The sequence below is a fragment of the Amblyomma mixtum genome, chromosome 3 (genome assembly GCF_055824585.1).
Source record: "Amblyomma mixtum isolate Tamu chromosome 3, ASM5582458v1, whole genome shotgun sequence".
NCBI lineage: Eukaryota > Metazoa > Arthropoda > Arachnida > Ixodida > Ixodidae > Amblyomma > Amblyomma mixtum.
The window spans coordinates 257109766-257122745 of NC_143014.1; the positions used below are offsets into that span (position 1 = coordinate 257109766).

General features: G+C 46.9%; 1 protein-coding gene across 1 annotated transcript in view; it reads right to left on the reverse strand.

Annotated features, from left to right (window-relative positions):
- Window positions 1-926: 926 nt before the first annotated feature.
- LOC149354489 (uncharacterized) overlaps window positions 927-12980 on the reverse strand; it is a 49537-nt gene continuing 37483 nt past the window's right edge. The window contains exons 9-12 of the mRNA XM_089583341.1: window positions 12715-12859; window positions 11210-11315; window positions 3857-3990; window positions 927-1119 (exon numbers count right to left, since the gene is read on the reverse strand). Of these exons, the coding sequence (XP_089439467.1) occupies window positions 1029-1119; window positions 3857-3990; window positions 11210-11315; window positions 12715-12859 (476 nt within the window). The 3' untranslated portion in view covers window positions 927-1028. The remainder of the gene's footprint in view (window positions 1120-3856; window positions 3991-11209; window positions 11316-12714; window positions 12860-12980) is intronic.

Consider the following 12980-nt stretch of genomic DNA (forward strand, 5'->3'; position numbering starts at 1 on the left):
GTCGAAATTATCCCGGCGACCTCCAGTACAGCACCTCTTTCCCTCTTCTTTCACTTCCACCTTGTGCCCTTCCCTTTATATGGCACGGTTCAGATGTCTGCCAAGATATGCGAGACAGATACTGTGCCATTCCCTTTCCTCAAGAACAAATTGTGTTTACCAATTTGCCCCTGGACGGTCTGGACATTACATACTGACCATTATACTACTCTTTCATTCAACAAAGTTTTTACTCACTCCACCAATTTCTCTCTCTGTGATGCTGATCTCATCTCGCAAGTTTGGAATTGCTGCATGTGGCGATAGTTCGAGGCGGTAGGCTACGCAATGGCTTCAGGCAGCAATCTGGGGCAGTTTCCTCGAAGCTGCTGACGCCCGCTTCGTCAATATCCAGGGATCTAAATAGCGTGTAAACTGTGTGCTGCCAGTAGCCATGCTTAGCAGTGCAGAGGTGTTTTCTTTCTGAAGGTCATTTCAACCAATGCAAGATCAACTGTTACGGACACTGAACAAAACTGGGAGGAGCAAATAGATCTTGTTTCAAATTGTTCTCTTGTGACCGGTTCTCGTTTTTTTTTTGTGTGTGTTAACGCATGCGTGTCGAGTGTAGGTTTTAAATATTGTATTTAGTAATTCCTGATTTGGCGTGTTATTACAATTCACACAATCTTATACCTTTACAATAACCCCTTTGTCACCTTTTCAACGCCAGCAATGCACCTTTCATAGCTAATTTTTTTGTGAAGTGATTTTCGTACCCTTCTTTCTACTCTGCACATTTGTCAACAGTTCTCAAAAAATTTGACAGCAGGGTATTAACATGCCTGACGAAGCATTAACTTGCAGTGACAGGTGATACCACACAGAGCATGCAAACACAAAATAAGGGTCCATGCTTTCATTGTAGCAAAAACGCTACCAGGAACTTGCTGAAAAGCCCAGACACGTACAAAACATTTAATTACATTTTAACAATTTCACAATCAATTGCCTAAGACAAAGAATTCGATATAATAAAAATATGAACATCAGCAGATTCCAAGTGTCCCTGGAACCCCCAGCCCCCTGCAGTGGACATCCAGCACAGTAAGGCTGGCCGCTACCTGCGCCTGGCAGGCACTGCGTAAAAAAAAAAAACATTGATGCGGCTTATCGACCTCCTCTAGCTCAAATATATCTCTTCAAAACAACAAACTGGAGTTCAACGATACATACGGCTGTTTCATATTGAGCGACGTGATGGAGAAAGTTGCCACCCTCTTTAGCATGCTTAATACCTCATCGGCGGCCAACAGCACCCTGCAAAACAACGTCTCGAGCGTGTGCGTGAAGCCTGAGGTTCATTTGGCCTTCAACTGACCGTGATGATCTAACACCTCCACACCGCCGCACCTGAGACATACCTCGTGGTCTCACGATACTAGAGGGCTAGGAAAAAAATTCAGATGGCACTTTGTTTACCTAAAGTGCGGTGAGGCGAAAGTGTTAAGCACGGTGTTGCTCCTTGTGTCAATGATGTGTAGTTAAGATGTCAAGCTTCGCGTCTAAGAGTGGAACGCAACAGCGCCTTGCAACACTGCCAGCAAGTCCACAGAACGCCATCGCCCATGGGCGTCCGGAAGGGGGGGCAAGGGGGGGCGGTTGCCCCCCCTTGGAATTACGGATATTATTTATGCCCTACCAGAAAACAACTACAAACCTACCGCCTCCCTCATCCCCAGACATCGGGTGCACCCCCCTGGAAAAAGTTCTGCGGACGCCCTTGCCATCGCCCGGACGGCTCTACACCTTGCTCGTCCGTAAATTGGTTTTTGAGGAGAGGAAATTTATCTGTCTCACATATCTCGGTGGACACTTGAACCTCACCATAATGGGAAGGGAGGAAGATGGGAGTGATTGAAGAGACCGTATTTACTAACACCGCTTTGTTCATTCCAAAGCGTCGAGCTGGCATGGCGGAATGGTAGCGTGCTCGTCACGTAGTCCGGAGACCGGGGTTCGATTCCCCAACTCGACCAATTTTCTATTCGGTTTTATTTATTTATTTATTTATCGTGTCCTCTTGTCATGACGTCACGCGGTCACGTGGTAGCGCGCCGCAGCTCCGCCGGAGTGAAGGATGAACCTCCATCGATGGCAGAAAAGTGCAAGCAGTATTTCTTTCGCAATGAAACTTGGACAACGCCTAACCTACTATTAACAGTGCAATACGATAGCATTACAGATCCCTCTCGTGTAAGTGCCCCTGTTTATGATCATAGAGTCATAGATTGCGGGGAGTCCTCGTACCACTACTGGTGCAGGGGTTGAGCGATGCGTCGCTGCACCGGCAGATGGCTGTTTCAGCACAGCCACCGCTGGGGCTTGCAAGACACACAGTGCTGTTCCCGAGCTTGTGTCATGCTGATTTTTGTACAGGCAGTGTTTCGTGAGGCTGTCTATCTCTCCACGAATGAGCTGATGCACAGTGCTGTGGTGGGAAGGTGGAAATCGCATTGAATTTATTAGAATTTCAATGCTGCCTGACATGGCGTGCAGGCTGCCACCTTTCTTTCGTGACGCGGACGAAAGCCAGCTGTTCTCGTGAATGGGACGTCTAATGCTAGCAAATTGAAAGCATTCCCGATGCATCAACATGCCGGTCACCCCCGGTGTAATCCACTCTGCGCCTTATGTACGGGCATTTTGGGGCTACACCTTCAGTCACTGCATTCTGGTTTGTCTGACGGGCTCGATGAGCATGTGTTCCTTCACTATATGTTCTCGCTATCTTCCTCCTCTTACTATCCGACCACAATCTTACTGCATTGATAAAAATCTGCATTTCTGATGTCAAGATACCTAATCTCACTGCAATGTAGATGGTGCCCTTATCGGTGATGACTGCATTTATCATTCTTCTACGCACTCAATGTTCTTCATTCTACTCATAGTCGCTAAATATTGTTCGCTGTTCTCAAGAACAAAGAACACAGAGAACACATAATCTAAGAACTTAAGTAACACCCTGGCCGTTTCCTATCTCCTAATAGCAGAATTTACGGTACCATATCAAAAAAACCATCTTTTTGGGGTCTTTTCAGGTGACCTTTATCTAATTCTCCTACCATCGTCCTCACAGTCACCTTGCCCCGCCTTGAATTTATTTTCTACAGTTACTGGCAGTATACTCTGAATGTATTTATGATTAACACATTGTAACATACGAGTAGGAACACAGACATCGAAGTAAGTGTAACAATTCAACTGCGCTTCAACGTCACAACAGTCAAATGTCGCTTTAAATCCTGCGCTACGGACCATTCGAGATCTCTTAACATAGGTGCCCCATGCACATATCGTACCAAGAACAGAAATAACTCCTACAGCATTGTTCCGTGTGTGGCCGGCATAAGCGGCAAAAGTGTCGGTGCCTGGCAGCGATTAAAAATGCTCCCTGGCTTTCTTCTTGACATTTTTTGCTTACAATGTGGGCACATGGGAATAAAGATCTCCAGTTGGTTGAAATTATTCTGGAGCCCTCCACTACAGCACCTGTTTCTTCTCTCACTCCCTCCTTTATCCCTTCCCTTACGGCACGGTTCAGGTGTGTACCGAGATGTGTGACAGATACTGCTCCATTTTCGTTCTGAAAAAAAAAAAAACACTTTTCAAGACCAGCTGTAGGACAAGCTTCAGAGTCATGTTGGTTAACTCTTCAGATATTGGAAATGACTGATCATGTAGCCTTGTTTTCTATGCTTCTCGTTGTATAATGCGCTAGGCTCCTTAATGGCACACTACCAAATATTGCCGGAATAGCAGTGGCCTGAGCCTTGGTGCTACAGAACCCCAGCCTGAACGTATGCCGTCTTACCGCTCATCTCCTCGCCTAGGTCGATGCGGCAGAAGAGGAAGACGAGCGAAGGCCGCATTCCGGCGATGGGAGCCATCTTCCACAGTACGGTACATGCTGGGAAGCACCCACGCCGCAAGGAGAGACACCGACGCCTGCGAATGAGGAAACACAAGTTTGAACAAAGAGCCGTGCACAAATGGCGCTCCTTCGCAGCAGTCGCTGCCGTTGATATGTTGTAGGCCTGTTCGCCATTAGTGCGACCGCAATTAGTACCACACAACAGCTTCTATGCATAAACGCAAGTATCACAGTTTAGACATCTTTCCCTTCCCTTCATACCGAGCTGCATCACCTAGAGATATATGTTGAGAAATCTCAGGCATCCATTTAATACAAACCTTTGATTCGTTTCAGAGAAGCGCTGTGAAAACAAACTCACCGGCATCTCTAACACGCTTTCGCATCATGTTTGCGCAAAGATGTAGCATTTCTCCCACCAGTCTACATGCATGCATGAACACTCAGTTTCTTATGCACACTAATCCCGAAATATATGAGAGAAGTTAACACATGTAAGGTGCCAGTTTCACCCAATATGCTTGCTCTCCACCAAGCCGGGTGCTTAAGAGCAATTCTTTGCTTGAAAAATAGTTTCCAGATCACTGCTGCAGTTTCTTTTTTAATATAGTCACGTCCAAACGTTGCGGTGAGGTGCAGCGAATTTTCTTGGAGGGGAGCATTCATTGTTCTGACCCCATAATTGGCGCTTTGGTTTAATCTGAGGCCGCCAGATAAAGGCACCTGCAGGCATCCTAGCACAGATACCCAATGGACTCACACCGAAGCGTCGGGTGCGTCAAGGGCATATTTCCGTTGCATTTCATAAAAAGATCCTCAGCACATTTGTTAGCTTTCGTACACAGCATGACTGGTCCATTAGCACAATGCAAATTTTTGTCATTTTTTGGCAAAACTACCTGTTTGCAAGGGGCTTAACTTACACAAAACGCGAGTTGTAGACTGGAAAATACAGTACTTGAATATTCTGTGTAGCCTACAAAACACCTTTCAATACACTGCACCCTAACAGTGGGCATCCTCCAGGGGGCAAGTTTACATTCTCAATTTTACCGGTGCAAAATTGTGGAACATATTAATCACTAGGGGTGTGCGAATATTCGATAATTTCGAATATTCGATCGAATAGCATGGTATTCGATATTTCGAAGTATTCGCCTCGCGCGAATAGTGCTTCTGGGGCGCTTGCCCGCTTGCTTTATGTGGTTTCAGTTCCGAGTATTGCCACATAGATGGCTTTTTTTTATCGCGCTTTCAACGCTCGGGGGTCAGTCAATACACGAATCACAACCAGGTCGGGGTGCGAACCCAGCTACAAACGAAATAAAGGTGAGGGCGACGCGCTTTTGCGGAAGATCCTGCGTTCTGGCCGTCTCCGAGCCTCCGCACTAAGGCTGCCATAAGCCGCGTCGCTGCCACCGTGTCGAGGCAGACGCAAAGAAGGAAGAGCACAGCCATCAGTCGTCTAAGCTTCAAAACAAGAAACCTCAGTTTACTGTTGTTGTTGTTGCGACTGAGCGAAGGATGAAAAGGAAAGTGTACAGGCCTGCCGACTGGCTCTAGCCGAGCCACCACCGCTGCCACGTGCAGATAGAGGAGAGTTCAAAGATAAGAGGAAAGAAAGAAAAACGAAAAAAGACGCGCGTCACACAAAGCAACAACCGCGTCCGCCGCGGCGGAAGCTGGCTGGAAGATCAGATATGCACCGAAGCCGCGCCCGCTCCACCGCCTCTCGATTTTTTTTCCCGTTAGAGTTGCGGAAAAGATTACCAGATAGGACAGATGCGAAGATAAACACGCAGCCCTACCGCGCTGTCGCTTCACCCTGTTGACGAATCATGCGTACGGAACATGAGCGACCGTTATCGGCAGCTTTCAAGCAAGCCATCATATTACCGGCGGAGGCGCGTAAAGTTCAGCGGCAGCGCGGGGACTCGATGTCGCCGAAGTGTATACTTACTACGTCAATGGGAAGGGCGCCTTTAGCGTGTGATAATGCTAAGCTTATTGTGCACCCGTGGAGGATTACTGCCGTTAACGCTCGGCATCTACGACTGGCGTCTTTTCTTGCTATTCTGACTGCTTGCGCGTTGATGGGAACGGAACGCCGCCGTAATCAGGGCATTGAGCCATCTTCGGTGGTGTGCCGAACTCCGTCGCGGCAACTCGGGCACTCCCATACGTTGGAGGCTGAGAGCATTCTTGATGGAAGCGCGATGCTGAGTGCTGCTCTGAAGTACTACCGGGGACAATTTTGCCAGGACGCGCGAGCGGTGCGAATGACGTTTCGCTTGCGGCGCGAGTTTTGTACAGCCGTTTCCATTCTTGCTCGAGGGAATGCAAGTCTGGGAATGTAAAAGTTGTTCTTCCAGTATAAATTGCCAGTAAAAATTGTTCTTCACTCTAGGTGTTAAAATTTTGAAGTGTGGTTTTAAATAAAGCCTCAGTGCAGTGTGTAATGGCATCGTGTGTTGGGAAAATAAATGGTTTTGGAAATGCCTACTGTCACCCAGCCTCTTTTTAGTGCCAGAAGTACTATTCGAACTATTCGCTTCGAAATTATTCGAAGAAAATTGCTATGCGCTTCGAATCAAAAAAACACTATTTGCACACCCCTATTAATAACTTCTATCCTTACCATTTACCAGAAAGTGTCTTTCTGAACCAGCTGAACCAAAACCGTAAGTCACTGTGTTGTGTCTATTGTTAATATGAGCATAAAGTACCCCATTAGGGCTCGAATGCACCTCTTGAGGGTAGCACAATGAGTATGCTCATAAAATTGTAGCTGTTCTCAACGTTTTAGTTTATATTTTTCTTTTCTAAAATGGCATGTTTAACAAGATTCCACACTAGAAACTGAAGCACAAAATGCCGGCCTCATTTTCTCTCAGTTAATGCGTCATGCTACTGTATTTCTGAAGTTAAAAGCCATTTCTCTTCCCTTCAGGCTATACAAGAACTTCAGGCTATACAAAGAAAGATAACAACCACATGCGAGAGCAGCTAAGCAATAAAACATACATTGAATTAAAAAAGTTAAACCAGAACATGTGGCAGTACGAACACTCAAACTCCTATGGGGATCAGTTTTTCATTGCAAGAGAGCTGCGTTCCGAGACCAAAAACTTTGACACCAGCGCTGTATTAAAGATGCAATAAAGAGAAATTTGAGTTCATCTTTTTTTCACGGGAGCTCGATCTACACGCTTCAAGCATTCTCAGAAACATCGAATTAATATCCTGTGTTGCCGATTTCAATATTAGATCGGATTAAATGCCCCAGCTCTCGCCATTTGTTTTTTAACCTCACTGCAGAGAGTAGCAGGGGTCAACCAACATGGTTGCCAAGGCGAAAAGCATGTTCAGAATGCCAAAATATGCAAGTTGAAGGCTGCACTATGTTCAGCCGGAGCCGACGAGATGAGGACAAAACACAGTCCACTTGTTTCGGGCTTCTTATTTCAGCGATATGTTCTGTTAACTACAAATATGTGGCCATTTTACCACCTACTGCTTACATCACAGACAAAAATAGTAATACAAATTACTTTGGAAGCTTTCATCGATTACATTATTTCCTGTAGCCATTGCAGAGTAATAAGGGTGTCTTCTCAAAAGTCTATGCATATATTTATTTCCATGGCCTCAATTTGTGGCTGTGTTGTCTACAACGAGCTATTTATTCACAGAACTGCGAAAACCAATCTTAAAAAATTGTTGGCAGTTTAGCACAGCTAACCACGAAATACTGTGTGGTTAGGATTGAAAGTGCATTTCCTCTCGTGACTTGCGCACAGATGGAAGCTGATGAAGGCAACGACGTGCCCTGCACAGCACGAGAGTGCAGCAGTTCAACACGAAGCTGTGGTGAAAGCTTATTGCTTTCGTGCACTGGCCAGCGAACTAAAAAGTTCTATGTAATGAACTGCCCCAATTGGTTTTGAGGGTCGCGAGACCATTAACACCATGTGACCACCACTGGACCAATCATACGGCACTGCAAAACCAAAATATGAGCACAGTCTTTGTTCATTTGTTTTGCTTGTTTCTTAGGGTTTAATGTACCGAAACGACTCAGGCTACGAGGGAACTCGCAGAGGAAGGCTCAGGAATTTCGACCACCTGGGTTGTTTAACGTGCGTTGACATCGCACAGTACATGGGCCTCCAGAATTTCGCTTCCACCAAAACGCAACCGCCGTGGCTGGGATCGAACTCTAGTGTCTTTCGGGTCAGCAACCAAGCACCATAACTATTGAGACACTGCAGCGGCTTCAACAGTCTTTGTGGCCAGTGGTGTCTCCTATACTAACACTAAATAGAAGCTCGACAGCTGAAACTGTTGAAAAAAGGACATTGGAAAGGCTATCTCACTAGGAATGGCATCAGGATATTTGTCGTGCGCTGAGTTGGAGAGAAAAAACTCGAAAACCCCTGGAAACCTCACACCTAGCCTGGCCAATAGCGGCGCGAGACACAGCGGCGGGGTGAGAGAGAGTTTGTACTGTGGACACTATGTGGGCGCATGCGCACCTGCTTTGCCACAAAGTGACGAACAGATGCGGCGTGCCCTGTATTTGAAGGACATTTACCAAAATTGGTCTGCCCGCACTGTAGTTCTAGCTTCAAAGAAGAGTGAACAAAATGAAAACACCTCAAGAGCTGCACTCACATTTCACATTTCAAAATACCGTAATTGTCGGTGAATTGTTTGGAGTAAACGGCACCAAGTACAATAGGAACATGAAAATATCTCTTTGATACACACTGCATTTCTAAAGGACACAGCGTTGAGCTGCTAAACTATATTTTGTGGTGTTTGAGAAGTGACACGCATTGCACATCACTTATCGTAGCACTACTTCTATCAGGCTTTCACTGAACTCCTTTGAATCATGGCTCATGACAATGCCTCCTCTAGTATGCTCATGAAGAAGTAAGCGTCAGCAGCATGGACACTGTTGGCAACTTTTTTTGCAGAAACCATTGTTTTGCAGAAACAAACCTCACTCACAAAATAGACACATTGAAAAGCCTTCAGCTATTGGCGAGACTCACGAGCTACTTCCACGCGATACAGTGCAGTCCACTTATAACGATAACACATATAACGATATATCGGTTTCAACGATAAGTTGACTTAAGAGTATCAACTTATGCATTGAGGCTATGGAAAAAAAAAAAAACATATACAACGATATGTCCGTGACCGAATATCGGATACAACGATCAGAATTTTTTCTTCTGGACATCGTTTTCCATGCTGAGCGTGACACTCGCGGTGCAAAGTTCCCTTGAACGATGCCGAGATCGGGCGAAAACTTCGGATACGCGAGTTCGCCGTGCCTGCCGCCATTTTTTCCATGCGCGCCGATTGCGAAAGCCACGGAGAGCGAGCCGTGGCCTCCGTGATCGTGGCCCGCACCGCCGCCGGAGGAGATCGCGGCGGCCACAAGCGAGCATCGCGAGTTGGCGTAAGCGCCGCAAGATGGCGCGAGTTGCTCCGCGCGTCGGCCGCATCGCCTAGGCTACGGAAGACGATGGGAAAGAGAGAGGGAAAAAAAAATTACCGACGATTACGTTACTTCCTAATGCGAAATTTGAGCGCAGCAAATAAGCTGTTTCACCTTTTCGATAGATTGAGGCAAAGAAATCGAGCAACACATGTATGCGCTATCACAGAATTTTTTTTTTATTTTTCACACGTATTCGCAATTTCAGCTCGGGCGGTGCACATATACAGATCCGCCGCCACCGATCTGGCTCTCTGATTGCCACCGCACAGGGGTTGCATTGGAGGAGGAGTGAAGAAAGGAATTAAGTTCGAGCCGGCGCTTTGACAACCGGAGACTCGCAGGAAGAGGGGGGAGGGGGGCGGCGTGTACACCCAGCGGCAAACGATGGGGGCAGAAGCGCGCGCAGCAAGCGGACAACACGATAAAGGGAGGAGGGAAGAGATAGCAGCGACTGACTGATGCCGCTGACGCCGATAGCGCTGGGGGGATGAAAGGGGGGCGGAGCTGGTTACGAGGCCGACGCCAAGGCCGACGCGAAACCCAGGAACGGACGCCAAAGAGCTGCGCTCTAAAAAACGAAGCGGGGGCGCCCTTCGCCCCTTCGCGCGCCTGTAAGAGAGGAGAACAAGCGCAGTGCCTGCAGCCGATGAGAAAGAGAGAGGGGAAAAAAAAAGAGAAGCGGGGGCGCCCTTCGCCCCTTCGCGCGCCTGTAAGAGAGGAGAACAAGTGCAGTGCCTGCAGCCGATGAGAGAGAGAGAGAGAGGGGAAAAAAAAAGAGAAGCGGGGCGCCCCTCGCGCGCCTGTACCAGAGCAGAACAAGCGCAGTGCCTGCAGCCGTTGGATGCCGGCGTGATCGCCTATTTCAAAGCATTGTATCGGCGACACGTGCTGGAATGGCTAATTTTAGCAACCGATCGTGTTTCTGGCACGTCAGAGCAGGCCGCGGACTTGAAGATCAAACAGCTTCAAGAAGACGGGCTTTGTGTGCCAGGACGAAAACCCCCCCTGACGTGGAAACTGATACGGTGGAAGCTGCGGACATTACTGAGCTCTGGGAGCACGCCGCAAATGTCGACGAAATGAATGGTACGTCCATGGAGGAGTTCCTAAGTGCAGATAGTGCTGCTACGTTCTGCGAGGAGGTCACCGAGAATGTGTTGTCACGGCAGAGTGCGGCGGCAGCAGCGACAGCGACGACGAAATTGACACTGGCCCACCTTCGACACCGATGACTACGCAAAGTGCGCTGTGCAAGATAGAATCACTGATCGACTTTATGCACGAGAAAGGGTTGCCGCCAGTGTACGCGCAGCAGCTGGATGCTATGCACACTGCAGTAGTGAAACTGCAACTGCCACGCAAGCAAGTGCCCATATCAAATTACTTTAGCGCACCTAACGCTTGAGGCACTTGTTAAACGTGACGAATAAACGCGTTGTTTCACAAATCGTACGTTCTGCAATTACTGTTCTTCAGCGCAAGTGTAAAAACTTGAGTCAGGAGCTACAGAGGTAAGTTTGGCAGCCATTTTTATGGCAGTCCAGATATAGCGATGATCGGTTATAACGATCGTTTTTTCCGGATTTTTCGATATCGTTATAAGTGGACTGCACTGTAGTTGAAATTTTCTGCAAATCCAGAACCCGAGAGACGAACTGAGTGACAGTGGTTTGCCAGCTGCCAGCCCACTGCTCAAAGGCTTCACGCAACAGCACGTTGCTGCGAATCATCGCCTCTTGCTGTCAGTGCGTAACAATCTGCTTTAAAAAGCTTGCCTCACTCTGGAGCGAGATGTTCTGACGGATAACTCTGTTGTGGCCATCATGGGCTTTCTCCAGGGAGCTGGCCTTGTACTCCAGGAACTTGTTCTGTGCCTGCAGTCTATAAAAAAAGTAGGAGGAACTCGTTTAAGGAAGGGAAAGCAAGCGTTGCGACCCCCTCCCCCACCTCTACGTCCAGAAGCAAGACAAAGTATGAAAGCTAAACTCATTCATTGCATTTTTCTTCAGACTACACCTCGCCTAACCAGGAGCCTCCGAAGTCGATGCTAATGCAACCTAATGCTAATGCTAATGGCATTTCACATTACTTTTTATTGGGGCCTTCGAAATGGCTTCATGTTAATGAACCTAGAAGTCGACATCCTTGCCGTTTCATGATAAAGTTCACCTAAAAAAGTTGCGCACGGCGGTCCCTGTATTGAAGTATTAACCGTGTTACAACCGCATTATTGGTAGTGATATTTTTTCGGCGAAAAAAGCTTGAACATGAACCTGAGTAATTTCTGAACTCGCAAAAAAAATGCGAAAAATTCGCATATAAGACGAACCCTTGTACAGGACACACCAGCAAGATTTTTGAAAAAGCCGCGTCTTATACACCAGAAAATACGGTACTTTAGTTGCTTTAAATGCAAAATGCTCTAAGTAAGTGGACACAAACTGTATAATGAATGCATTGTATGCATCATTTGCAGTGTCTGTTTCAAGAATTGGCAAGGAGTTTTGTGCCATTATTTTTTCTCTCCACACCCAAAAACATCGAAGTCGATGCACACATTTTACATGCAAAAACGGCCGCTTATGGCAACACCAGTATGCCATTTTTACAGCAAAAGCTGTAATAGCTTTCCCTCAAAACCAACAAAGCCTAAACCATCAATTCATTTTCAGAAGAGGAAAGGCACATAACTGCCTTAATTTGTAGGTGGAAACCACTGCCACCTCACAGCGTGACTGATGTACACCGACCCAGTTATGCGCCTTTCTTTCCTTATGCAGGGTTTAGGCAGCGAATAAGACAGCAGTGAGAACTAGACTATTTGCTTCATGCAAACGGGCCCTGGAGTCCGTGAGGTGTGCAAGCGTAAGAAGGCAGAGTACGCACGTAAGCGCACTGATGCCAAAACAGGCCTGTGAGATGCCCAGATGGATAGTCGCCGGTAAAATGTCAAAATTGGCCTGCCACTCCAGACCTCTCGGGCACTACAATGCCAATCAGCTTTCGCTGACTAATGTGCTAAGCCAGCAAACTTAGATATAATAATTTTTCAGTCTTTTCCAGCTTATAAGACCTCTATTTTTGGTGACAGCTGTCACTTCGTACTGAGAATGGGGCACCCCATCGATAGAGGCCAACTTATATTTGTCCTCAGTGTCCCTTTAACATCGAGAGCCTTCAAACAGGTAACATGTCACCAAACACCCGCTGACCAAAGCTGCTGTTCACTACTATAACAGTAGCAGCTTCTACAGCAATGGGCACGAGAACAAAAATTTACTTCACAAAAGTGGCTTCGGCGATACCACTGCGTAGACCGTGTCTCCAACAGTTATGCGGCCGCGTGTGACATAATAGGTGCTGATCCAAATAAGAGCTGTGATGTGTATTTTTTGAGCCCATCCTCTGACTTGTCCAGTTGGTACCTGCAAGGCACAAAGGAAGCGAAATGTAGTAGAGCCACAAATAATGAATACTTTACTCCATTAGAACTCGTAAAGCATTAAGAAAAGCATTTACAAGAAAAATAGTACTAAGTAAAAGTAA